Here is a 22,559-nt window from a genome sequence, read left to right as displayed (position 1 = left end):
CGCCTGTTCGAATCCAGCTCACAGCTCCGGGGTTGTCACCAGCTTGGCTGGCCGTCTGCACTAATACAATTGGCTGTATTAGAGGGTGGGAGAAGCTGGCGGGGTGGGTCCGGGTCGTTGTAAAACAGCGACTCCTACAGTTCGGTCGGGGCGCCTGCTAAGCGCGGATAGGACTTGAGGGGGATAGTGTGGTCCTCCCACACGCTACGCCCTCTCGATGAGAATCCGCGCTGCCAGGTGAAAAGAAGCGGTGATTGGCTGGACGTGTGTCGGAGGAAGCACGTGGTAGCCTCCACTCTCCCAGATGATCTGACTGTGGGGGTAAGTGCGCAGCGACCAGGAAGGGACTGGGAATTGGCATACGACTAACATTGGGATGGGAGAAATCGGAGGAAAATGGAGGGGGAAAAAGATCAATAAAAATTAAATCAGATCTCCGCACCATAGCGGTTTAGCTGTTTCGTCACTTTTCTGTTTGGATGAAATGGTGTTTGATAGGATGATTGACGTTTTGAGGGGCCCTCTGGTTGGCTGACCTGAGAGCATTAATTAAATAATTACAGTACTAATAAAAAAAAAGGAAGCTATCTATCTTGGTTGGGGGCCCTATTAACACATTCTGTGCCAAAAACGACATATTACGCTTTTGGCCGACAAGCGCTCAGTGCCAAAAAAAGTTTTTGGATCGTCCTTTTTACTTTGATCCCCGCGTCTACAGACCTGCCGGGAGCGATCTGCATCATTTAGGCACATCCCCACACATTAGAACTGCATTCTGATCGACTATCACCAGGTGGCAGTATCATCCGTGTCTGAACTGCAATGGCTTGAGGGTTGATAGTCAGCTTCACTTTCATTTTCTCCTCGGTTAGTGGCCCTTCATTCTGCTCGGACAGAAATCCACAGTGCTCACCTCGGAATTCCGTTGCATAAGCGTATTTTACCATCGAAACGTGTATAGACATATACACTGGTAATCGCAATGGCGATGCGATCACTTGGAATTATTCTTAGCCGGCTTTGAATTTGAAATGTGTTTTTCTAACGATCACAGTCCTGTGTTTCACCGGATGAAAAACATGGTCGGCAAACACGATCAGAGTTTTGAGTTAAAACAACACCCCCCCCCCCCCCCCCCCCCCCCCCCCTTGATGATTTTGTGATGGTACATGTCATATACCTTTGATTTGGGAGTATTTGGAGTTTCATGGGATCAGCCAGAACGGTTTGGGCTTATTGCAGATAACGTGTTTTTTCTCACGATCTATGAAAAAAGACTGGATTATCTTGGAAATGCGCAATGTTTAGCGTGTAATAAACTAGAAACTACAGCGTGTGGAAACAAACTATTACTCCCATCTTGCACTACAAGTAACGTTTGTCAAAATGAGCCACACCATGTCCCCACAGCCGTAATACAGAACACACACACATCTTCGCAAACATAATGAAACGACCGTGGAAATGACTATAAGGCTCACAACACAACGCGCAAACAGTGTGGCAGTCAAAGTGCCTAGCCCTAAGCAGAGTGCCTGTTTCTAAGCAGAGTGCCTGGCCCTAAGCAGAGTGCCTGGCCCTAAGCAGAGTGCCTGTTTCTAAGCAGAGTGCCTAGCCCTAAGCAGAGTGCCTGTTTCTAAGCAGAGTGCCTGGCCCTAAGCAGAGTGCCTGTTTCTAAGCAGAGTGCCTAGCCCTAAGCAGAGTGCCTGCCTGGCTCTAAGCAGAGTGCCTGCCTGGCCCTAAGCAGAGTGCCTGCCTGGCCCTAAGCAGAGTGCCTGGCCCTAAGCAGAGTGCCTGCCTGGCCCTAAGCAGAGTGCCTAGCCCTAAGCAGAGTGCCTGGCCTGGCCCTAAGCAGAGTGCCTGCCTGGCCCTAAGCAGAGTGCCTGGCCCTAAGCAGAGAGCCTGTTTCTAAGCAGAGTGCCTGGCCCTAAGCAGAGTGCCTGTTTCTAAGCAGAGTGCCTGTTTCTAAGCAGAGTGCCTGGCCCTAAGCAGAGTGCCTGTTTCTAAGCAGAGTGCCTGGCCCTAAGCAGAGTGCCTGTTTCTAAGCAGAGTGCCTAGCCCTAAGCAGAGTGCCTGCCTGGCCCTAAGCAGAGTGCCTGTTTCTAAGCAGAGTGCCTGGCCCTAAGCAGAGAGCCTGTTTCTAAGCAGAGTGCCTGGCCCTAAGCAGAGTGCCTGTTTCTAAGCAGAGTGCCTGGCCCTAAGCAGAGTGCCTGTTTCTAAGCAGAGTGCCTGGCCCTAAGCAGAGTGCCTGTTTCTAAGCAGATTGCCTGGCCTGGCCCTAAGCAGAGTGCCTGGCCCTAAGCAGAGTGCCTGGCCTGGCCCTAAGCAGAGTGCCTGCCTGGCCCCAAGCAGAGTGCCTGCCTGGCCCTAAGCAGAGTGCCTGGCCCTAAGCAGAGTGCCTGGCCTGGCCCTAAGCAGAGTGCCTGGCCTGGCCCTAAGCAGAGTGCCTGGCCCTAAGCAGAGTGCCTGGCCTGGCCCTAAGCAGAGTGCCTGCCTGTTTCTAAGCAGAGTGCCTGGTCTGGCACTAAGCAGAGTGCCTGGCCCTAAGCAGAGTGCCTGGCCTGGCCCTAAGCAGAGTGCCTGGCCCTAAGCAGAGTGCCTGGCCCTAAGCAGAGTGCCTGGCCCTAAGCAGAGTGCCTGCCTGGCCCTAAGCAGAGTGCCTGGCCCTAAGCATAGTGCCTTATGAGTGTCATATAATATAACTTATAACACAAACGCACATACATGCATCTATACACACACACACACTATTTCGTTTTTTAATTTTCTATTCATTAATAAAGTTCTGGAGTGTGTAAAGAGCTAATTGAGACCACCGGTGCTTCACCGCTGTGTCTCACCAGAGCATTTCAGGCTAGAGCAGCGAAGGTGAGTGCTGCGTTGAAGTGCCTGGGGTCTACATTTTTTTAAACGGAGGAAACGACTGACAGCTGTCGTCCCCTGTCATCAGTTCAGACCCTCTTGTCCTACCAGGGCTGCATGCTTCACATCACTGCCATACCTGTGGGTCTGATGACAGACAGGTGACATGTGTGCACATGCATCTTGTGTTTAGAATACAAGCAGGCGACAGTGTATACCTGCATATCCTAGGTGTTCTGTAGTGTCTCATACCAGAGTGAGGGCTGTGGAATGTCGTTCGGTGTCACGGAGGTGCATTCCATCATTTGACTGTTGTCTCAACCACATACATGTCCAAACAGAGATGATACACATAAAGAGAATCTCTGATTCTTAGACAGCTCACTTTTTTCTTTTCCCCCCTTTACTACTACTACTACTACTACTACTACTACTACTACTACTACTACTACTACTACTACTACTACTACTACTACTACTATTACTACTACTACTAATAATAATAAACATTATTTGTATAGCACCTTTGATACAATAATTGGAGCCCAGAGTGCTTCACAGCAGTAAAACAGACATAAGATTAGCATAAAATAGACTAAAGAATAAAAGCAAAAAAAGAAAAATTGCAAAAGCAATGCAGACAACAATACAAATATTGAACCAAACCAATTAAATTACTATTCCTTGCCGCTCTAGGGGTTCTCTCCTTTATGACACTTCATACATTTATTTTAGTTGCTTTGAGGGCATTGGGTTTGTCATAATTACATAATACCCTCTCTCTCTCTCTCTCTCTCTCTCTCTCTCTCTCTCTCTCTCTCTCTCTCTCTCTCTCTCTCTCTCTCTCTCTCTCTCTCTCTCTCTCTCTCTCTGTAAACATCTGTAGAGGCATGGAGGGGGAACTCTTTTTGGTGGATGTACTACAGTAGAATGACTTCATTCATGATTTTGTATAGATTTTAAGCTAGTCTTAATGTGTATTAGTGTACAAGCCGCAAGTGTGCAATAAAGGCTAATAATTTTTGTCAATATATAAATTAATGAATGAATTCATCTTAACACTATATTAACACTAAGTAGCAGTTGAAAACTATTATCCCTCATGGGGAAATTCGTCTAGCAGAGAATCAGTTCAGCTTCATCTCATTATAGGATCCAATGGAGCAAAGCACTTTACTCATTCAACCAAGAGGTAGACATTACAATCTGAGATCACAAAATGATATCTCATATCATGTTCCCAGCATCAGAACTGAATTTGGGAAACATTCAGCTATGCTGCTCCATTCTCCTGTAACCTATTATAAAAAGATTTGAAGCTAGATTCCCTCATTAGAATTGATCACGTTGAAATGTGACATTTTCTTAACTTTTTAGTATTTGTATGTTTTTACTATCTTTTTTCTTCTTATATGTATTTGTTTTAATGTTGTTTTATATGCGATACGTATCTGTATGCTGCCTTATTGGCCAGGGCACTTGAAAAATAAATGTAAATCTCAATGTGATTACCCCGGTTAAAGAAAGGATAAATAAAAAAAAAGTACTTTTTCTCTTCCAGGGCTATCTTGTATTTAGGAAATCCCTGAACATGATATTGCATTGGTTTGTGATAGATTATTAGTTACTGGGTATTTCAAAGTACCTCATATTTGGTGCCATTTTAAAGCTAACAACTAGGGCTTTCCAATGATATAAAATAAGTGTATGATTATCATCATAATTTTTATTATTATGGTTCATATGTAGTTGCACTTGAACTTGTTGAAATTAAACTTGGAAGATAAAAATGTATTAAATTACACTTTCCTTGTAATTTATATTTTTTGTATATTGAATGGAATGTAGACAATCTTGTTGGCAATATAGAACAGCTGACAGATTAGAAATAGCATCTATTGTTCAAAAGTTATTAATTAATTAATGAAACTAGATTTGATAAAAAAAATTATTATTATTATTTACATATTGTGATGATAATTATAAAACGTTCATGTGTGTGTTAAAAATTTTCTTCAAACTTACCCCATTATCTTCATAGAGCCTTGTCTTCTAGAACCTCGCCCTTCTTGAAGGTTTTGTCCTGGGTAGGGGAATGACGGCGCTGTTCCTGGATCTCAGCCGGTGCTGTTAGCATGGGAGCTAGTTCCAGCATCTAGACACTGCCGTCAATTCTAAGTTGATAAAATGAGATATGATAAAATGAGATATGTTACATATAGGAATATGACCCACTAATGAATACACTAAATACAGCAATGTGCCTTATTTGAAAACACTGCATTTGCGAAATAAATACGACAACTGTGTTGCCGTTAGCCTGCAGCTAGCCTGCAACTAGCGCTGAATGTTAGCCAACTCACAGGTAACTCTCCCTGGGGGGAAATTGCTAGTCGCACACGGTAGATTTCAAAACAAGATTTTTGATGGAAAATATGACCAGAATCTCTGTAAAAACATCTCACAAACACTATAGACGGTCATAAAAGTTAACGAATGCTATAAGAAGTCCAACAGATTAGTAAACAGTACTTACACGGTCGTTTCGAAATGTACAGGCAGGCGCGGATTCCCCGGAGAAAATTCATTGTGCGACCGCTCGCTCTGGGGGAAGTTTGGAAAAACGGGAGCTTCTTCTTCTTCTTGTAAGTTTCCGGCGGACTACGCGTCTAGGCGTATTGCCGCCCTCCACAGGACAGAGGGAGCACTATAGATTTCCAGCCCTATATTCTATTATACAGCCCCGCAGAAAGCAGGAACTGCACAACAGCACTAGCTCTCTCTTGGTGGTTCTCACCCAGGCCTAGAAATGAAGGCAAAGAGAAAGAATTAACTCCCTGAGAAGAAAGAACTCTAAAGAAGGAATTTCGCTGTTCTCTGTACTTAATACAATCCCTCAGGACATGCTGCACTGACTCCACCCCCCCACATTCACATAACCCAGAAGGATGTTTCCCTACTGTACCCAACGTCTGATTAAGCCCACAGTGCCCCAACCGTAATCTACAGATTACAACTGAGTCTCTTCTAGCCCCCCCAAAAGGGGCCCCCATCCTCCTGACAGAGGGCTGGATAGAATAAAAGTGCCTCCCCTTGGTCTCCGAGTCCCACCTACACTGCCACTCCCTCAAAACCCCCTCCCTAATTTTCTCCCTCAGCTCGGCCCCCCCTAACTGTACAGACAGATCCGGGGCCATTCTACCTAATGAGCCTTTGGCTAAGCCATCCACTATTTCATTCTCTACAACTCCTGAGTGCCCTGGGACCCAGCAGAACTTTACCTCACAGCCAACCTTCTCCAGCCTAAACAATACCATCAAAATCTCCTGAATCAGGTCAGGCCGAGCCTTTGACTTGCCCTCTCTCAAGGCCACCAAAGCCGCCGCTGAGTCAGAGCACAGAAGAACCCTCTCCGGCTTGACATCCTCCACCCACCATAATGCCCAGAGGATAGCCAGCACTTCTGTCACAAAGACTGAGCTCCCATCTGAAATCCGAAGCCCAGCCCGCAGATCCCACTGGGCCACATATACTCCAAACCCAGCCCTTCCAGAGACAGGGTCCCTGGACCCATCAGTGAAGACCCCCAGGTACACCTCCAGTTCCAGTTTTAGGAAGGATTCCACATCCGCCTGAATCCCATCCCTATCCACCTCTAAAAAGGACAGGTTGACATCCCGCTCCTGAATCAGCCAGAACGGCACCGGAGTCCAGCTCCTACAAGGAGGTGGGTCCTCCTGAACCAGCCCCAATTTACCAGCCCATTGGTTCACCTCTTCAAAGAAAGGCCTGCGCTTGACCCTACCCCCGACTCCCATGACCCCTGAAGCAGCCGCCTAGCAGGGAAGGCCAGGCCGGAGGCGCTCAACTTCACCCAGTACTGTAGCCCTAACTTGACCCGCCTCAATGCCAAGGGCATCTCACCCATTTCGACCAGCAGGCCAGGGACCGGAGAGGACCTAAAGGCTCCACAACAGAGCCTCAGAGCCCTCGCCTGGAGAACGTCCAGCCTATGCAGAACCGTCACAGAGGCCGCTCCATAAATAAAACACCCATAATCCATATAAGATCTTAACATCGCTTGATAGATTAGGGTCAAGGACCCCCTGTCCGCCCCCCAGTCACACCCTGCCAGGCACCTCATAGTGTTAACGACCTTCTCACCCTTATCCACTAATTTGCTGACATGAGAGGACCAGGTCAACCTCTCGTCTAGCCAGACACCCAAGAATTTAAACTCCTTCACCCTAGCCAGTGGCGCCCCATAAATCCTTAGCCCCCCCTCCGGGAGCTTCCTTTTAAAACCAAAAATCATATACTTGGACTTTGGGGCCGAAAGCCTAAAGCCCCACTTCTCCCCCCAGGCTTCCACTGAGTCCAAGGCTTTTTGGACCTGCTTTATCACATACTCCACGTTCCTCCCTCTCTTCCACAAGGCCCCATCATCCGCAAACAAAGACTGCCCGAGCCCCCCCTGCACACCACTGAAAATATCATTTACCATCACATTAAAAAGAACCAGGCTAATTACGCTCCCCTGCGGGGTGCCGTTCTCCACCTCCACAGTATCCGAGCAGACGCCCCCAACCCTGACCTGAATAGTCCTCCTTCTCAAAAAATCCTGAATCCAGTTCAGCATCCTGCCCCTGACCCCCAGGTCGAACAACTTAATCAGAAGCCCTTCCTTCCATAGGGAGTCATAGGCTTTCTCTATGTCAAGGAACACCCCCACCACCACTTCCTTGTTCACAAAGGCCTTCTTGATATCCTCCTCCATGACTGCCACCGCCTCCATGGTGGACCTCCCCACCCTAAACCCATTCTGGAACTCTGACAATAGACCCTTGGTCTCTAAAAAGTACACCAACCTATTGGTCACCATCCTCTCCATAATTTTACAACACACCGACGTCAGAGCAATAGGCCGATATGATGCCGGGTCAGATCCCCTTTTCCCTGGCTTCAGCACCGGCACTATGACCGCATGCTTCCAGTCAGTCGGAAGCCTCCCCTCCTCCCATACCTTACCCATCAGAGCCAGAACCTCCAAGAGAGCCCCCTCCTCCAGATGCTGAAAAAGCTTGTAGCCCAGACCATCCTTCCCAGGGGTAGTTCTTGCTCCTGCTGCAATTGCATCCTTTAGTTCCTTTAGAGAAAAAAAGACATTAACTGGATTAACATTATCTAGACTCCACGCCAGCTTCCACTGATTGTCTGCCAGGAGCTCCCTCCTCCTCCTACCCCTCTCCTCCCCGAGACTCTCAGAACTATGAACAGCCCTGAAAGCCTCCACCAGCATACTAGCCTTCTCCAAATTGGACACCGCCTCCACCCCCCCTGCGGTCATTACCGGAATAGACCTCTTTTTAAATCTCCCCCCCATCCTATGCACCGCCGACCACAGGTCCCTCACAGGTGTTTCCGGCCCCAAAGTCCCACAGAACTTCCTCCAACTACTCCTCTTTGTGTCCTTAATAACCCTCCTAGCTATACCTCTGAGCCTTTTATAAACTATCGCATTCTCCACCGTAGGGTGCTTCCTCAACCGCCTGTAAGCAAGATTACGGTTCCTCAAGGGTTGTGAGCATTAAAGTCTCCCACCCACATCACAATCATTATTCCACCAAGGAACTATCACTCTAGGTTTTGACCCCTGCTTCACAGGAACCGCCTTCAGAGCTGCCCTGTGAATCATATCCCCCAGGGAGGAGTTCCATGAATCTACAGAGCCGTCACTGTCTACTTCCCCACCTAACTCTACACACACCTGCTGAAACTCTTCCCAATTAGCACGGGAGAAATTGAACCTTACTCTTACCTCGTCAACCTCAATTCTCAATCTCCTGCCAAACCTACTATAGATCGGGTAGTGATCACTCCCCATTGTATATATGTCCATCACATCCCATTCCCCCACCCTAGCTAAATTAGGGGAGGAGAAAGTCAGATCGATATGACTAACAGAATTAGAGAGCATATGGAACCTGGTAGGTCTCCCATCATTAATCACAACCAGATTATTCCTATCCAGAAATTCCTCCACCACAGCTCCATTAAGATCTTTTCTCCCACTGCCCCATAAAGGGTTGTGAGCATTAAAGTCTCCCACCCATATGCACCCACCCTCACACTTCTCCATAATCCCATCCAGCCCTGCTGCTTCCAAACGCTCGCAAGGATTATAAAAATGTACCACTTTTATAGACCCAGATTCTGTCCATACCTCCGCCACCACACACTCAAGGCTAGTTCCCACATCCACGCCCCGATACTGAATCCCATTCCTTATAAATGTTGCACACCCCCCTCCTGATCTTCCAGGTCTATCCAGCCTCAAGCTGTCATACCCAGGAATGACAAAATCCAAACATGGCTTCAGCCAGGTTTCCTGAATACAAATTAGCTCAGGTTTATCCCTAAAAGCAGCCACAAACCTTTTAAGCTCCTGCCCATTAGCTGTTAGACTCCTAGCATTCCATTGAAGGATGTACAACATTATAACTAGTCAGAATCCCCACCCCCCACCGCCATATCAACCGAGACCTCTTTGCTCCCACGCCGCTGAGTCTGTGAAGGTCCCCTTTTTTTCCCAGCCATCAAATCATGCAGATTTTCTGGACTCAACTCCTTGACCCCCAAATACTTCTCTGCTGCTTCCACCACCATCTTAATTGTGTCTGTACTTTGCTCCCACCAGTACTTCGACCACGAAGGATAGAAAGGACTCCTGAGTCCTTGCTAAAGATCAGAGAATCTGGGGGAATAACTGGCCCGGCCGGGGGAGAACCACGCTGACTCCCCCCGTCCACCATAGCCGCACTCACAATATTAGCCCCCTGAACTACTCTAATCGCATCAGCATAGGATGTCCCATCCCGCTCCCTCACCGTCTCAACCTGCCGAGCCTTGCTGGAGAACACACACCCCCGAAAGCTAGCAGGATGATCCCCGCTACAATTGCAGCATTTTGGAACATCCGCTTTGCACTCCCTGATGTCATGACACTCCCCACACTTCATGCACCTCCGCTTACCCCTACAGGATCCAGCACTGTGGCCAAACCTTTGGCAATTATAGCACCGCAAGGGAGGCCTAATATATTCTCTGACCCTATAGGACATGTGGCCAATAGACACTCTCTCCGGCAGGGCACTGTCAGAAAAAATCAGCAGTACAGGGGAATCACCCCCCCCCCTCCCTGGGCTTAAATCGCACCACTTCAGTCACCTGCCCACACATCACATTTTCTAAAATCTCTTGGATAGAAATGCCCTCAAATACTCCAAATATCATCCCCTTTAACCCCTGAGCCTGCCTATGCATGCTTGACACCTCCACCTTTACATCCATAATCTTGACCATCTTTATGGCTAAATCAAACTGATTTTGGTCAAAGCATACCAGCTTTAGCTTATTGACAGCTGGCGTTCAAATCGCACCAAAACACACGGGCGCAGCTTCTCTCAAAGTGCATCGACAAAGTCCGTCGATTACAGACAAGAAAGCAAACTTTCCCTCTCCAGCTTATCCGCACCAACCCAACACCCAACAGCTATATCCAAGTATAAAGATCCCGATCGGACAAATAGGACCGATTAGAAATACGAGACTACTGACTGTGATCATAGTAAACAACGCCCGACCAGAGCCATTCAAAACATCTGGCGCGCCAATTCACCACTGCCTCGACAACCATCTCACAAACACTATAGACGGTCATAAAAGTTAACGAATGCTATAAGAAGTCCAACAGATTAGTAAACAGTACTTACACGGTCGTTTCGAAATGTACAGGCAGGCGCGGATTCCCCGGAGAAAATTCATTGTGCGACCGCTCGCTCTGGGGGAAGTTTGGAAAAACGGGAGCTGCGGTTGACGGGTTTTTTTATAGACTTCTGGTGAGAGCTGCGGAGTGATACTTGCTGTGTGTGTGGGGGCCGGTGTTCGTAATATGGCCACAAAAAATGGTGTCCCTCCGCCAAAAAATGAGAAAATAGTGCCGAAAAGAAAAGACAGTGCGCTATTGGACGGTACCGCGTCGGGTGCTTTAGAATAAAGGTTGCCCTCAGCACTAAAAGGTTTTTGGGAAGCCACTCCTTGGTTGTTCCTTCTGCTAACTGTATGTTTAGATAGAACATTGTTGTGAATCAGGTTTTATAAATGTAAGTGAAGGTGTGGCATTTAAATTGTCTTGGTGCTTGTTCATGGAGAGATCAAATATGAATAATTGTAAATATTGATAATGTTATAATATAAATAATCATATTAAATGTCATATGAATATATTTCTTTGACTTCCTCCCCGGTTAGGCCTGGTGGATCACAGAAACTATTTCCACTGATGTGTGGGCGCGGTGGGTCCTGACGAAAGGAGTATGGAACTACACTGACCTGCCCATTGAATTCCCCTACTCTCAAGGTAAGCCAGACAGACAGTACAGACCTGTACATCACTGAAAACGCCCCCCCAAAAAACGAAGGCTTAAGGGAATAGACTAATATTTGTATTTCCATCAACAAGATGGAATTGTATTAAAAAACAACAAGACTAAGCAAGCCTAGTTAAGCCGAACCCGGCCACGACACTCACACATGCGTGTTTTAACAATGGGTGAATCCGTCAGTTAGAGACATTTGCTATTGTAGGCCAAGCCCTCTGGGTCCAGTGTAAAAAACAAACAAACATGCATTCTACAAGTATTATGCTTAGTATGGACTCTTAAATGGGCACTTCACCGAACAACAATAATGCATTATCTTGCACATAGTCACATATCCCCTCCAGGGATGGCATTGGAGGACACTGAATCCTTGTGTTAATAGAGGCCTTGCACGGAATGTTTCTGTCCTTCTCTTTCTTCCAGTAGGCTATGGCTGCCTGTAACCATTGGTAACCTAAAGGAAATGCTTAATTTCTGAGAAGATAAAACACTGTAAAAGCATTATATTACTGTTATAGTGTTACTTGTGTAGCAGGGTGGATTATCCCTGCTTTATGGGAGTGGATGTACACGGCCACCTGGTAGTGAGAACGCAGCAGAGCTGGGTCCGGCTGAGTCCCCGACTGTATGCCAGGAATGTTGAAGTGGAGGTCGAGCAGCGGGAGTGGATGGGGCCTAGGATTCACTAACCTAGGGATGGTGCGCTGGTCCTTCTTGCCCTCCAGGGCGATCAGCAGTAGCTCCCCACACACCCACACTACCCCCCAATACTTCCTGGGCCCTCCCACACCCGATGGCTGTAAGGATGGATGATATATTCGCTCCCCAAAGCAGTACCCTTCCTGATTGATGAGTAGAGACCTTTCCCAATGAACTATAGGCAGGGGGGTGGGGAAAGGGTTAAATTGTAATGAACATTAACAGACACGCACACAGTGGTCCCATTGAGCTCTCTTTTACTGAAAGTCTGATGCACGTTACAAGTATTTACACGGGAATTAACGTTATTTCCGCACCGGGCACCTAGTGCTCTCGCTCTACAGACTAAAGTTCTTCCCACACTGGCCTATACACAGTAATAACCCCTTCCCTTTAAGGGTTTATATACTGATTCGCTTCTCCGTAGGTGGGGAGAGAGGGGAGGAATAGGGAGAGGGATAAAGGAGCTATTCAATGGGATTTTTATAAAAGAACACACATTATTACCACATTCAACCAAAATGACAGTGGGCCCACGTTGCAAATAAAAGTCCTATCTATAGCCGACTTTCCCCAAAATAATAAAGGTCGGGCGCCCCTAAACACTGTTACCAGCGTCAGTTCAAAGCACTGCTTCTCTTCGCCCTTAAAGAGCCCGCGCCGCCACAGAGAAGATGTCTACCGATAAAGTTTCAGCACTCGGAGCGCTCGCTGTAACCGGCTTGAGTGTACTTAACCAAGTGGCGGGCCTGCTCCCACCACCAAATGTCCGTGTGGTGAGATGGCCGTCGAGAGGTCCCGTGATAGCAGGCAGCGGGGCTGGGTAGACGTTGGGCAGGTGACTGCTGGGGTAACGGCTCGGAGGGGCTGGAGGAGCGTGCAGTGTAGTGACGTCCGCTGCTGGGCTGAAGGGGTGGGGCGACATGCGGGCTAAACTGTGGTGCTAGCCTAACTGAAGCTAAGCTGTGGGTCGGGACGACCCCCTGTCATGACGCATATACTTCAGCTAAAGCGCAATGTGGGCAATATCTATCACACTCTTTGGCAGTAGCTCGTCTGCTTCTTCGTTCACAATGTCTCTTCCGCATTAACTAAAAGCTAAGCTATCGCATACTCATTACTAACCCACTTCGTAACTGGGTTTATATCTCGCATGCTTGACGTCCGGAGCTCCAGCTCCGTGCGACCTCTTCCTTCTCTGGAAAACGATGAAGAGGAAGTTCCTCCGTCGGCGCCGCGCCCTGAGCCCATCCTTCTTCACCTGTGTCTCCCTGCCCAACGTCGCCACCAGCTCCCCCTGGCGGCACCTGTATCATGTCCCACTATTAAGTGTCAATGTTAGGATAGGGAGGATCAAGAGCGGTCAGCCAGTTACACAACGTCCTCGCGAACACAGGGAATGCAAGGAATTAACGTTAGACACATTGAATTATTGTTAGACATATTCAGGTGTCTACACTTGTTTACAAGATCCAATAATGAATAATGTTTATATATTTCTCATATATTAACACATAGCAACCGTTGTTTTGCACATAGCAACCGTTCTCTCTTCCATTGCCATGTACAAAACAATGGTTACTATGTTACAGGCAGCCATATTGGAACACAGAACTACACAAACATTCTGTGCAAGGCCTCTATTAGGCTAGAGCATAATGAAATGATGTAGAGGAAAAAATAATACCAATCCTAGTTTATTTTTTCATCTATGTTATTTTAGCTGTAATTAAAACAAGGATTCAGTGTCTTCACTAGAGGACATATTCAAACTCATTAACTCTCAAACAAAATTCTAACTCAATAACTGTCGAACTAAATTAATGTGTGCAAAACTGTTTATCGTTTTGGGATATCTGTGAGATTATGTGCAAAATAACTCTATTTAAGTTAAATGTAAGTATCTTGCACTAAAACAGCTGTCAGTCATTATCAGCCTATGTGAGTCTGTCAGTCATTATCAGCCTGTGTGCGTGTCTGTCAGTGATAAGTATGATTGATAAGTGCGCTACAGTAATCTCTCTATTTCTTTGTATTCATGTAGTACAAAGCCACTTTGTTCAGGAGTTGGGAGCAGCAGAGAGGGCTTGGCTAGTTCATAGCAGCAGCAGAGAGGGCTTGGCTAGTTCATAGCTCATAGGCGTGTTAGGGCTGATATGATTTGAGCACATAATCCTTAGGTCACTGTGAAATAGTGTTTGTGCTATAAGTGAACGTGTAGTGGCATTGTTGTAAGTAACCCATATGTAACTAGTCTTGGTAATAACATGCCATTTCATAACACACACACAATTTTTTTTATATTTTTTTAATCTTTTCCCCCCTCCTTTTCCCTCCGTTTTTCTCCCATCCCAATGTTAGTCGTTATGTCAATTCCCAATCCCCTTCCTGGTCGCTGCGCACCTACCCCCTACAGTTGGTCTGGGAGAGTGGAGGCTATCAATGCTTGCTCCGACACATGTGTAGCCAATCAACCGCTTCTTTTCACCTGGCAGCGCGGACTCTCACTGAGAGGGTGTAACGTGTGAAAGGATCACACTACCCCCCTTAGATCCTTTCCTCGCTGAGCAGGCGCCCCGACCGAACTGTAGGAGTCGCTGTTTACAACGACCAGGACCCACTCACCGGCTTTCCCACCCTCTAACACTGCCAATTGTGTTAGTACGACGGCCGGCCAAGCCGGAAGCAACGCAGAGAGCTGGGCTCAATACCAGTATCTCCTGCGTTGGTGGCGAGCGCCTTGCCCACTGCGCCACCCAGCCACCCTCACACACACACATTGTAATATATTAATAGAATATTACAGTAATGATAATCTGGTGCCTGTCTGTGACTGCCCACTACTCCTAAGTGGTTAATACTAAACTTAACACACACACACACACACACACACACACACACACACACACACACACACACACACACACACACACACACACACACACACACACACACACACACACACACACACACACACACACACACACCAATCAAAACGGCAACGTACATCTTGCATTTTTTTCTCCTGATATTGAGAGAGAGAGAGAGAGAGAGAGAGAGAGAGAGAGAGAGAGAGAGAGAGAGAGAGAGAGAGAGAGAGAGAGAGAGAGAGAGAGAGAGAGAGAGAGAGAGAGAGAGAGAGAGAGAGAGAGAGAAAATATTAATTAAAATGTATTTGGGAATGGCAAATGATGCAAGTGAGAGCGGCCAATAGTATTCACCTGCTGAACTAACCTATACTGCTACTGAGCCAGCTGATGAATGCAGTTAAAGATACGTTTTGAGAGTACACATCTGAGTTTAAAACCTCTTAAGCATAGGCGGCGGAGTCTTAAGCCCGAGTGGTCCGGTGGTGGACCGCAAATGACATCACGCCATAAATCTCTACAGACTGTATGAATTAATGTTGCGTTTTTCTCAAATGTAGCCAAGAGTAAAGACCCTAACCCTGTCAAAAAAGCAGTCAAAGTGTATATTTTCAGCAATATGTTTGTATACCAAACCTGGACGTTATTGGCAAATTAGAACGCAGTTAATTTCTCTACCTTTCTATGAACGTCTAGCAAAAAAAGGCGTTGCAATCTGATGAAAAATGGCGGAGAGATTTACATAATAAAAAAGTAACTGTACTTACAGTAGATTTCATTCACGGTTTTTGCTGCATGCCTGGTGATACTAAATCCAGATTGAACTCTGCCATTTGAAAGAGGAGATTTGGCCCGATCCATAGATGTGCGACTTGGCCACAATAAGGTAATTTATAGGCCTGATATTCTATAATCATATTTCAAATTGCATGTGTCCGGATGGCAGAATTCAGTACTGTATCTACAAAACCTTCTGTTTAATCATCTTCTCTTTATTAATTTGCTTAGATTTCTTGTACACGTAATCTCAAGAAGGTACTGAACAAGCTCAGTGGCAGGTTTTAATGTCTGGTAATTTTTAGCATGGTGTTATTCACCGTCAAATATGACGCTCTTTTTTTTGTGAATTGATATTCTCCTTTGGTTCATTACAATTTACTAAAGCCTAGTAACAGACACACTATTTCTGACACTGGGAATACATTCCCTGAGATCCATAAATGCCCCTAGATACCAAGAACATGCAAATGGCCCTTGTAGAAGTGGAGCAATCTTCCATTTACTTTGGTAAGTATTTTTAGGCGGATTTTCAGAAAATAGGGCTAGGGCCAAGAGGTTAAATGCCTCTAACATTCCTGAGAGTCATTGTTGAAGTTTGTTGGACCAGATTCTTTAAGGTCACACTTATGGTTGTGTTATTTCCTGTTGGGTGTGTCTCTGTGTTCTGTACATACCCAGTCTCTCTCTGTCTCTCTGTCTCTCTCTCTCTCTCTCTCTCTCTCTCTCTCTCTCTCTCTCTCTATATATTTTTCTCGGACTACTACACTGTAAAAACGTTATTCATATTTATTAAATAATTATTAATAACCTATACATAATAAAAAAAGACTAAGCCATTTGAAATCGAATTGAGCTGAATTCAATTAATTTGAACCATTTATGAATTGCATTTTACACAGTTTTGGTTGAATAAAATTAGCTGATAGTTTAAAAATGACCAGATGACGCTCTGACTACTATGTCTTTCTCTGACTATTGTATTTTTTATCTGACTACTATACCTTTCTCTGACTATTATATATTTCTCTGACTACTATATCCTTCTCTGACTACTATATCCTTCTCTGACTACTATATATTTATTTGACTATTATATATTTATCTGACTACTATAGTATATCGTTCTCTGACTATGATATCTTTATCTGACTATTATATATTTCTCTGACTACTATATTCTTCTCTGACTACTATATATTTATCTGACTATTATATATTTATCTGACTACTATAGTATATCTTTCTCTGACTATTATATCTTTATCTGACTACTATATATTTCTCTGACTAATACAGTATATCTTTCTCTCCCAGTTTCTTGGAGTTATCTCTGAACTCTGACAGACTGCATTTAAATGTTGTGCTCCAGTTACATGGAATGATTGAACTACAACGCATAAAAACCACTATCTTTGGATTTTTTTTTAAACAAGATCTCAAGTCTCCCTGTATCCAAATGTGATTTATCATGTTTTCTATGTTTTGCTTGGTGTAATTGCAGTCACCAACATAATGAGTGCTTACCCTCAATGATCTCAAAGACTTAAAGGAACATTATGGGAAATGCACTTACTGCCTTCTCCAGAGTCAGACAAGAAGATAGACACCAATTCCTCTCTGTGCATTCAGTAGAAAGCTGTCCAGCTGCAAGATAACAGACCACTAGCCTAGCTTACTGTAAAACTCGAGGAGAGGAGAACTGGTCTGTATCCGCTTCCATTAATTTGTGCTAAGCTAGACTAGCTTGCAGACGGATAGCTTTCTACTGAACTGGTATCTATCTTCTTGTTTGACTCTGAAGAAGATAAGCGCATTTCCCATAATGTTGGCATACCCCTTTAAATAACGGTTTGAAATTAGATTAAATCATTTGCTCTGTACTCATTTAACTACCAACTTCATTAAACCTACTTCTCCCCTCCATCCCCCCTTCCCTGCATCCCTCCTCTCTTTTACTTTCCTTCAGGTCTGAGCATCATGATTGCAGCCTCCATCTACACAGACCGCTTCCACAAGGACGAGAAGAGTGGCTGGTACGGCCACTGCTTCATCCTGGCCTGGATCTCTTTTGCCCTCACCTTCATCTCGTCCATCATTTATTTTGTCCTACGTAAGAAGACTGCGTGAGACAGACACTAGATAATAACTCTAACCAGCCCACAATAACAGGACTGGATTTACCCCGCCAGCTTCAATCTGATATTGTGTGTGTGTGTGTGTGTCTACTGTATGTGGAGAGATCATATTTTTAGATTTTTATATTCCCTTTGACAGAAATGGAAAGATCTATCGCATCAGATTTGAGCTGTTCGTGTAAATCCAGTGATGGATGTATCAGTCCTCAGTTAAAGGTCATATCAGTCAGATATTTGATTGTTTGGAATGAGAATCATGTTGGCTCAAACCAAGTTACATTTTGTGGGGTAAGAAGCACGAGGACCGTTTCGAAGCAGCCATTAGATTACTGATATGACCTGTAAGTGGAGAACCTCTTTTGTTGCTGCAACACGAGCTCATCCAATCATAGAGAGGTATTTGAGTGGAAGTTTTTATGTATTTTTCTAAACCCAGAGTTTGGGCTGGGTTCACCAGAGGCATCTTAACACTGGGAATGGAACAACAATGTTCTCAGAGCTGCCAAGGTGATATGTTAAAGTTAGAATCCGTTTACGCCATCAAACAGTGGCTGCCAAGGTGATATGTTAAAGTTAGAATCCGTTTACGCCATCAAACAGTGACCTCTAGGCAAAACTGCCTCTCTTGGTACAACATTTGTTTACATTTTGGTCTTTGTTTTGGTCTGATGTGTGGGTTGGAGTTGAGTGGGGATAGGGGGAGGGGTTGCTATTGCTGGCCACATTTCAGGCTCTGCCATAGAGATGTGTAGAGTATGCACTTCTTAGAAATCCTGTTCCTCATGGCGCCAATGCTGTTTGAGTCAAATGCAAAACAAAAAATTTAAACAAAGCACAATACAGCTATTTTGCAAAAGAGGTCGCTGTTTGACAGCATTACAGATCCTACCTGTAAGTTAAGATGTATTGATGTTTCTGGCTTAACCCAAAGAAGCAGGTGCAACATTGTAGGCTGTGGCCATTTTCTTTTCCACTGTGTGTTTCTTTGTTATGTACATTTAGATCGGAATATGTGTATGTGGGATGAAAAAAAAATGGGGGAGAGTTTATAATTTTTATATTAATTGTGTCCATTATTTTAGTTCTTAAATTGTATTTTGTGTAGCCTAGCACGCGCGAAGGGTCTCACTTCATGTAACGTCACCAAGAACATTGTATGTATTTACACTGTAATTACATTAGATTGTCAAGTATTGTATGGTAAGGTTTAACCTGTTTGACAATGCAAACAAACTTAAAAAATTTAAAATAAACTACATTTAAAATAGCCCCTGCACATGTAGATCTGTGTGTCATGTAGAGGATAGAGGCCTTGCACAGAATGGTTGTGTGTGTCTCTCTTTCAAAATAGCTGCCTGTAACCATTGGTAACCACTTTCAAAAGAAAAAAAGCTAATTTATGTGCAGTGGTAAAGTAGGTAAAACACTGAAAAAGCATGATATTACTGTTCTACTGTAACTTGTTTACTTGATCCAGTAATAAGACACCAACATAATATATATTTTAGGTAATAATAATAATAATAATAATAATAATAATAATACATCAGATTTATATAGTGCTTTTCCAAATGCTCAAAGCATTTGAGAAGGTATATTTCTCATATATCAACACATAGAATAATTTTTTGCACATAGCAACCATGTAATTACAACATGGAGGACAAACAGGCATTCTAAACATTCCGTGAAAGGCCTCTATTAACCACGTATGTAGGACATGAGACAGGTTTCACTTTCTAGTATGTTACCGAATTATAACATGTACTTTACATACATGTACTATAATGATTGTCACACTTCCCATACACGTTTATATCTTTATTTCACATTTAGACAAAGATCCTTCAACACAAACAATTATAGGCGCACAAACCTTTGGAATCTGAAAAACAACACATGTATCCAGCTTGATTCTATGGATACAGGAAGCAGCATCTCCTTCAAATGTGGCGATTGCCAATTATCACAGATATAGAGCAGACATTTGCCAATGCCTTAGCTTTTAGCTTGGATATTTCTGCCATCTGCAGCCCCATAGGCTTCCAAATATAAACACCAGCAATTTACTCAAGCTGTGTAATAGCATCCTTCAGCTATCCACACACACTGTTGTGTTGTTCCTTGTTTTGACACTTGATATAAAGTGGGACCTTATTTAATTTAAAGTTAATACAACTTTATTTAGCTGAGGTTAATGTACTTAATGTTTAAACCTTAAAGTTTCTCAGAGAACATAATGGGGTCTAAAGAGTAGAAGTTAATGAATTCATCTCCACACCAAAACCCATTTGTGTATTTGACGCTTGAATGAACTCTCATTTACCACAGAATAATAGATTAAGAAAACCTTAAATGACCAGAATGAATTGAAAGCTCCGCCTCTATGCAGAAAACAGACCCTAACTTCTGAGTGCATTAAAGGGGAACACCAAAATCAACAATTTCAATATGTTATATCCATGGCCTAGGGAAGTTAAAGCAATATTTGTGAACATGAGCTATTCTCTCCCAACCCCAGAAACCAGAGAAGTAAGACTCAAACTTTTGATGGAATGATGTATAAGGGCTGGAGCTGCTACACTGACAATAAGTGGGATTTATTTTGTGGACCCGTATAGGAACTTCCCTCTGGGTGCTCTCAGTGTCACCTATACCATCCAACAATTGGGCTTTAGACTTTATACCTGATGACATCACAAATTTCAGTTTTAGCACTCTAGTGGATTTGGGAGTTGTTTGTGTTCACTAATTTAATCCAACTATACAGTATACAGTATGATACCTCTTCTTTGAATAGTTACATCTGCACACCTGGTCTCAAAACACTATCTGAGATACTCATGGACTGACAGAGACTGCCTTGAATCTTAAAGAGTTTATTTTCTGTCCACATATTGAAATATAATGTGTAAATATGTTTGGTTTCTCATAATAATAATAATAATAATAATAATAATAATAATAATAATAATAATAATAATAATAATAACAATAATAATAATTATTATTATTATTATTATTATTATTATTATTATTATCTGTATGTCTAATGCTGTTTTATTTTTGTTACCATTATTTCTCATTACGAATTACGATGATAGCGATTTGTACTGTAATAAAACTTGATTCATATCTAGTTTATTCTAGTTTGTCCCCATTAATCACAATGAGACGGGAGGAGGACAGGTTTGGAGACATATACTTGGTGATTAAAGGATGGAAAGTTTGTATGAAAATGATATTATATAGTTGGCACAAACCTCTCACTGCTGTAGAATTATGTAGAAGATAAATTTCTCATTGTCACAGACCAATACTATTTTGTCCGAGTCCGACTCAACACCGAAAATAGGCTGACTGTGGCCAAATGGGCAGCATTTGACTTGAGGCTTCCAACTCCACACGTGCATATTCCATTTGCTCCCAACTCATAGGATATACAGACCCTCACCTGCACCTTTTTGTCTACGGTTTACTTGTATTCATATTTTATATACATTTTTACCTATATTACAATATTGTTCAGTTCAGTTCAGTTATTTTTTATTTCGGGCTTTGGACACATAACAACGGTAATTTCATAAATCACCAAAGTTTTACCAGCTGCTATTGCAGCATTGTCCAATTGTCCGAAAAGGGCTAGGGAGAAGCACTAGGCTTGTCGGGCCCTACCCCTGAAGACTTACGTTTAATTAATTAATTAATTTATATACATACATAGTAGATACATATAGTACACATTTCAGTGCACACATATAGTACACATTACAGTATAGTATACCTGCAGTATATAATAGTATATATAATAGTATATAGTACATAATAGTGTATACAGCACATATATAATGTGATGTGAGATATATAGAACATGATATATACAATACAATATAGTACCATAATATAATAGTACATACTGCAAATATAGTTCAATATAATATACAAATGAATTATAATATGATTATATATTATATATGTAAGGGATAATGTATAGCTACGAGGTCATTGTCGCAAAATAATTGACCGACACGGAGTTTAGAACACCGAGGCGCCTCGCCGATTATTTTGCGACAATGACCGAGTATAGCTATACATTATCCCGCTTATTACATGGCTAACTTACTAACAATATACCTAATTCATTTTACACCATCGACAAGACGAGATCAAATGCAGACGCAGTTGTTCTGTGGCTCCGTCCGCTGTCAGCCCAAATAAAGTTATTATTATCGCCGGCAGGTGTGTGGACTGATTGCACTGCTGCAGTGTGTGTCAGTGGGCTTGATTGCGAACAGCTACGCACAGCGGTCATTATTGCTCAGCAGAGGTCCGTTATCGAGTAATAACGGACCTGTGACGAGCGCTATTGACCAATCACAATCAAGCATTTCGGCTAATGTTAAAACGCCATGTAATGTGTATATTACTATATTGTCTTTCTATTACTCTGCCCATACCTGTACCTCCTCTCCATCCTCCATTATGCTGCTATGACACCTTGATTTCCCCAAGGGGATCAATAAAGGAATATCTTATCTTATCTTAACTTAAATGAGTGAATCTCCAGAAACACATCAGGTTAGGCTGTAATATAAAATGTACAGATGTCAGATGTATCTGTTGTCAAGTGTTCATCATTGAGAATGAAAATATGTCTCCATTCCTATTTAGTCATTTTGATGGTGGGGCTACCCCATTTGTTTACATTTGGGTCATGGAGTGGGCCTTTAACCCTTTATCTGCCAGGGATTATTCTGATCTTATACCGTCCTCTG

At 43.7% G+C, this 22,559-nt stretch overlaps 1 protein-coding gene across 1 annotated transcript; it reads left to right on the top strand.

Annotated features, from left to right (window-relative positions):
• Positions 1 to 7,846: 7,846 nt before the first annotated feature.
• Positions 7,847 to 20,923, top strand: LOC311240519 (epithelial membrane protein 1; the record flags this gene model as incomplete). The annotated part of the gene is made up of 5 exons (XM_084329096.1): positions 7,847 to 7,970; positions 9,184 to 9,245; positions 11,173 to 11,281; positions 17,616 to 18,291; positions 18,344 to 20,923. 4 exons carry the CDS (start codon positions 7,847 to 7,849, stop codon positions 17,774 to 17,776), a joined length of 456 nt encoding a protein of 151 aa, XP_084185222.1. The 3' UTR covers positions 17,777 to 18,291; positions 18,344 to 20,923.
• Between the last annotated feature and the right edge of the window lie 1,636 nt (positions 20,924 to 22,559).

The sequence above is a fragment of the Notolepis coatsorum genome, assembly GCF_963971535.1.
Source record: "Notolepis coatsorum genome assembly, chromosome: 14".
Lineage (NCBI taxonomy): Eukaryota > Metazoa > Chordata > Actinopteri > Aulopiformes > Paralepididae > Notolepis > Notolepis coatsorum.
Note: the sequence above shows the minus strand (reverse complement) of the source record. Positions and strands in the feature narration are given on the sequence as shown.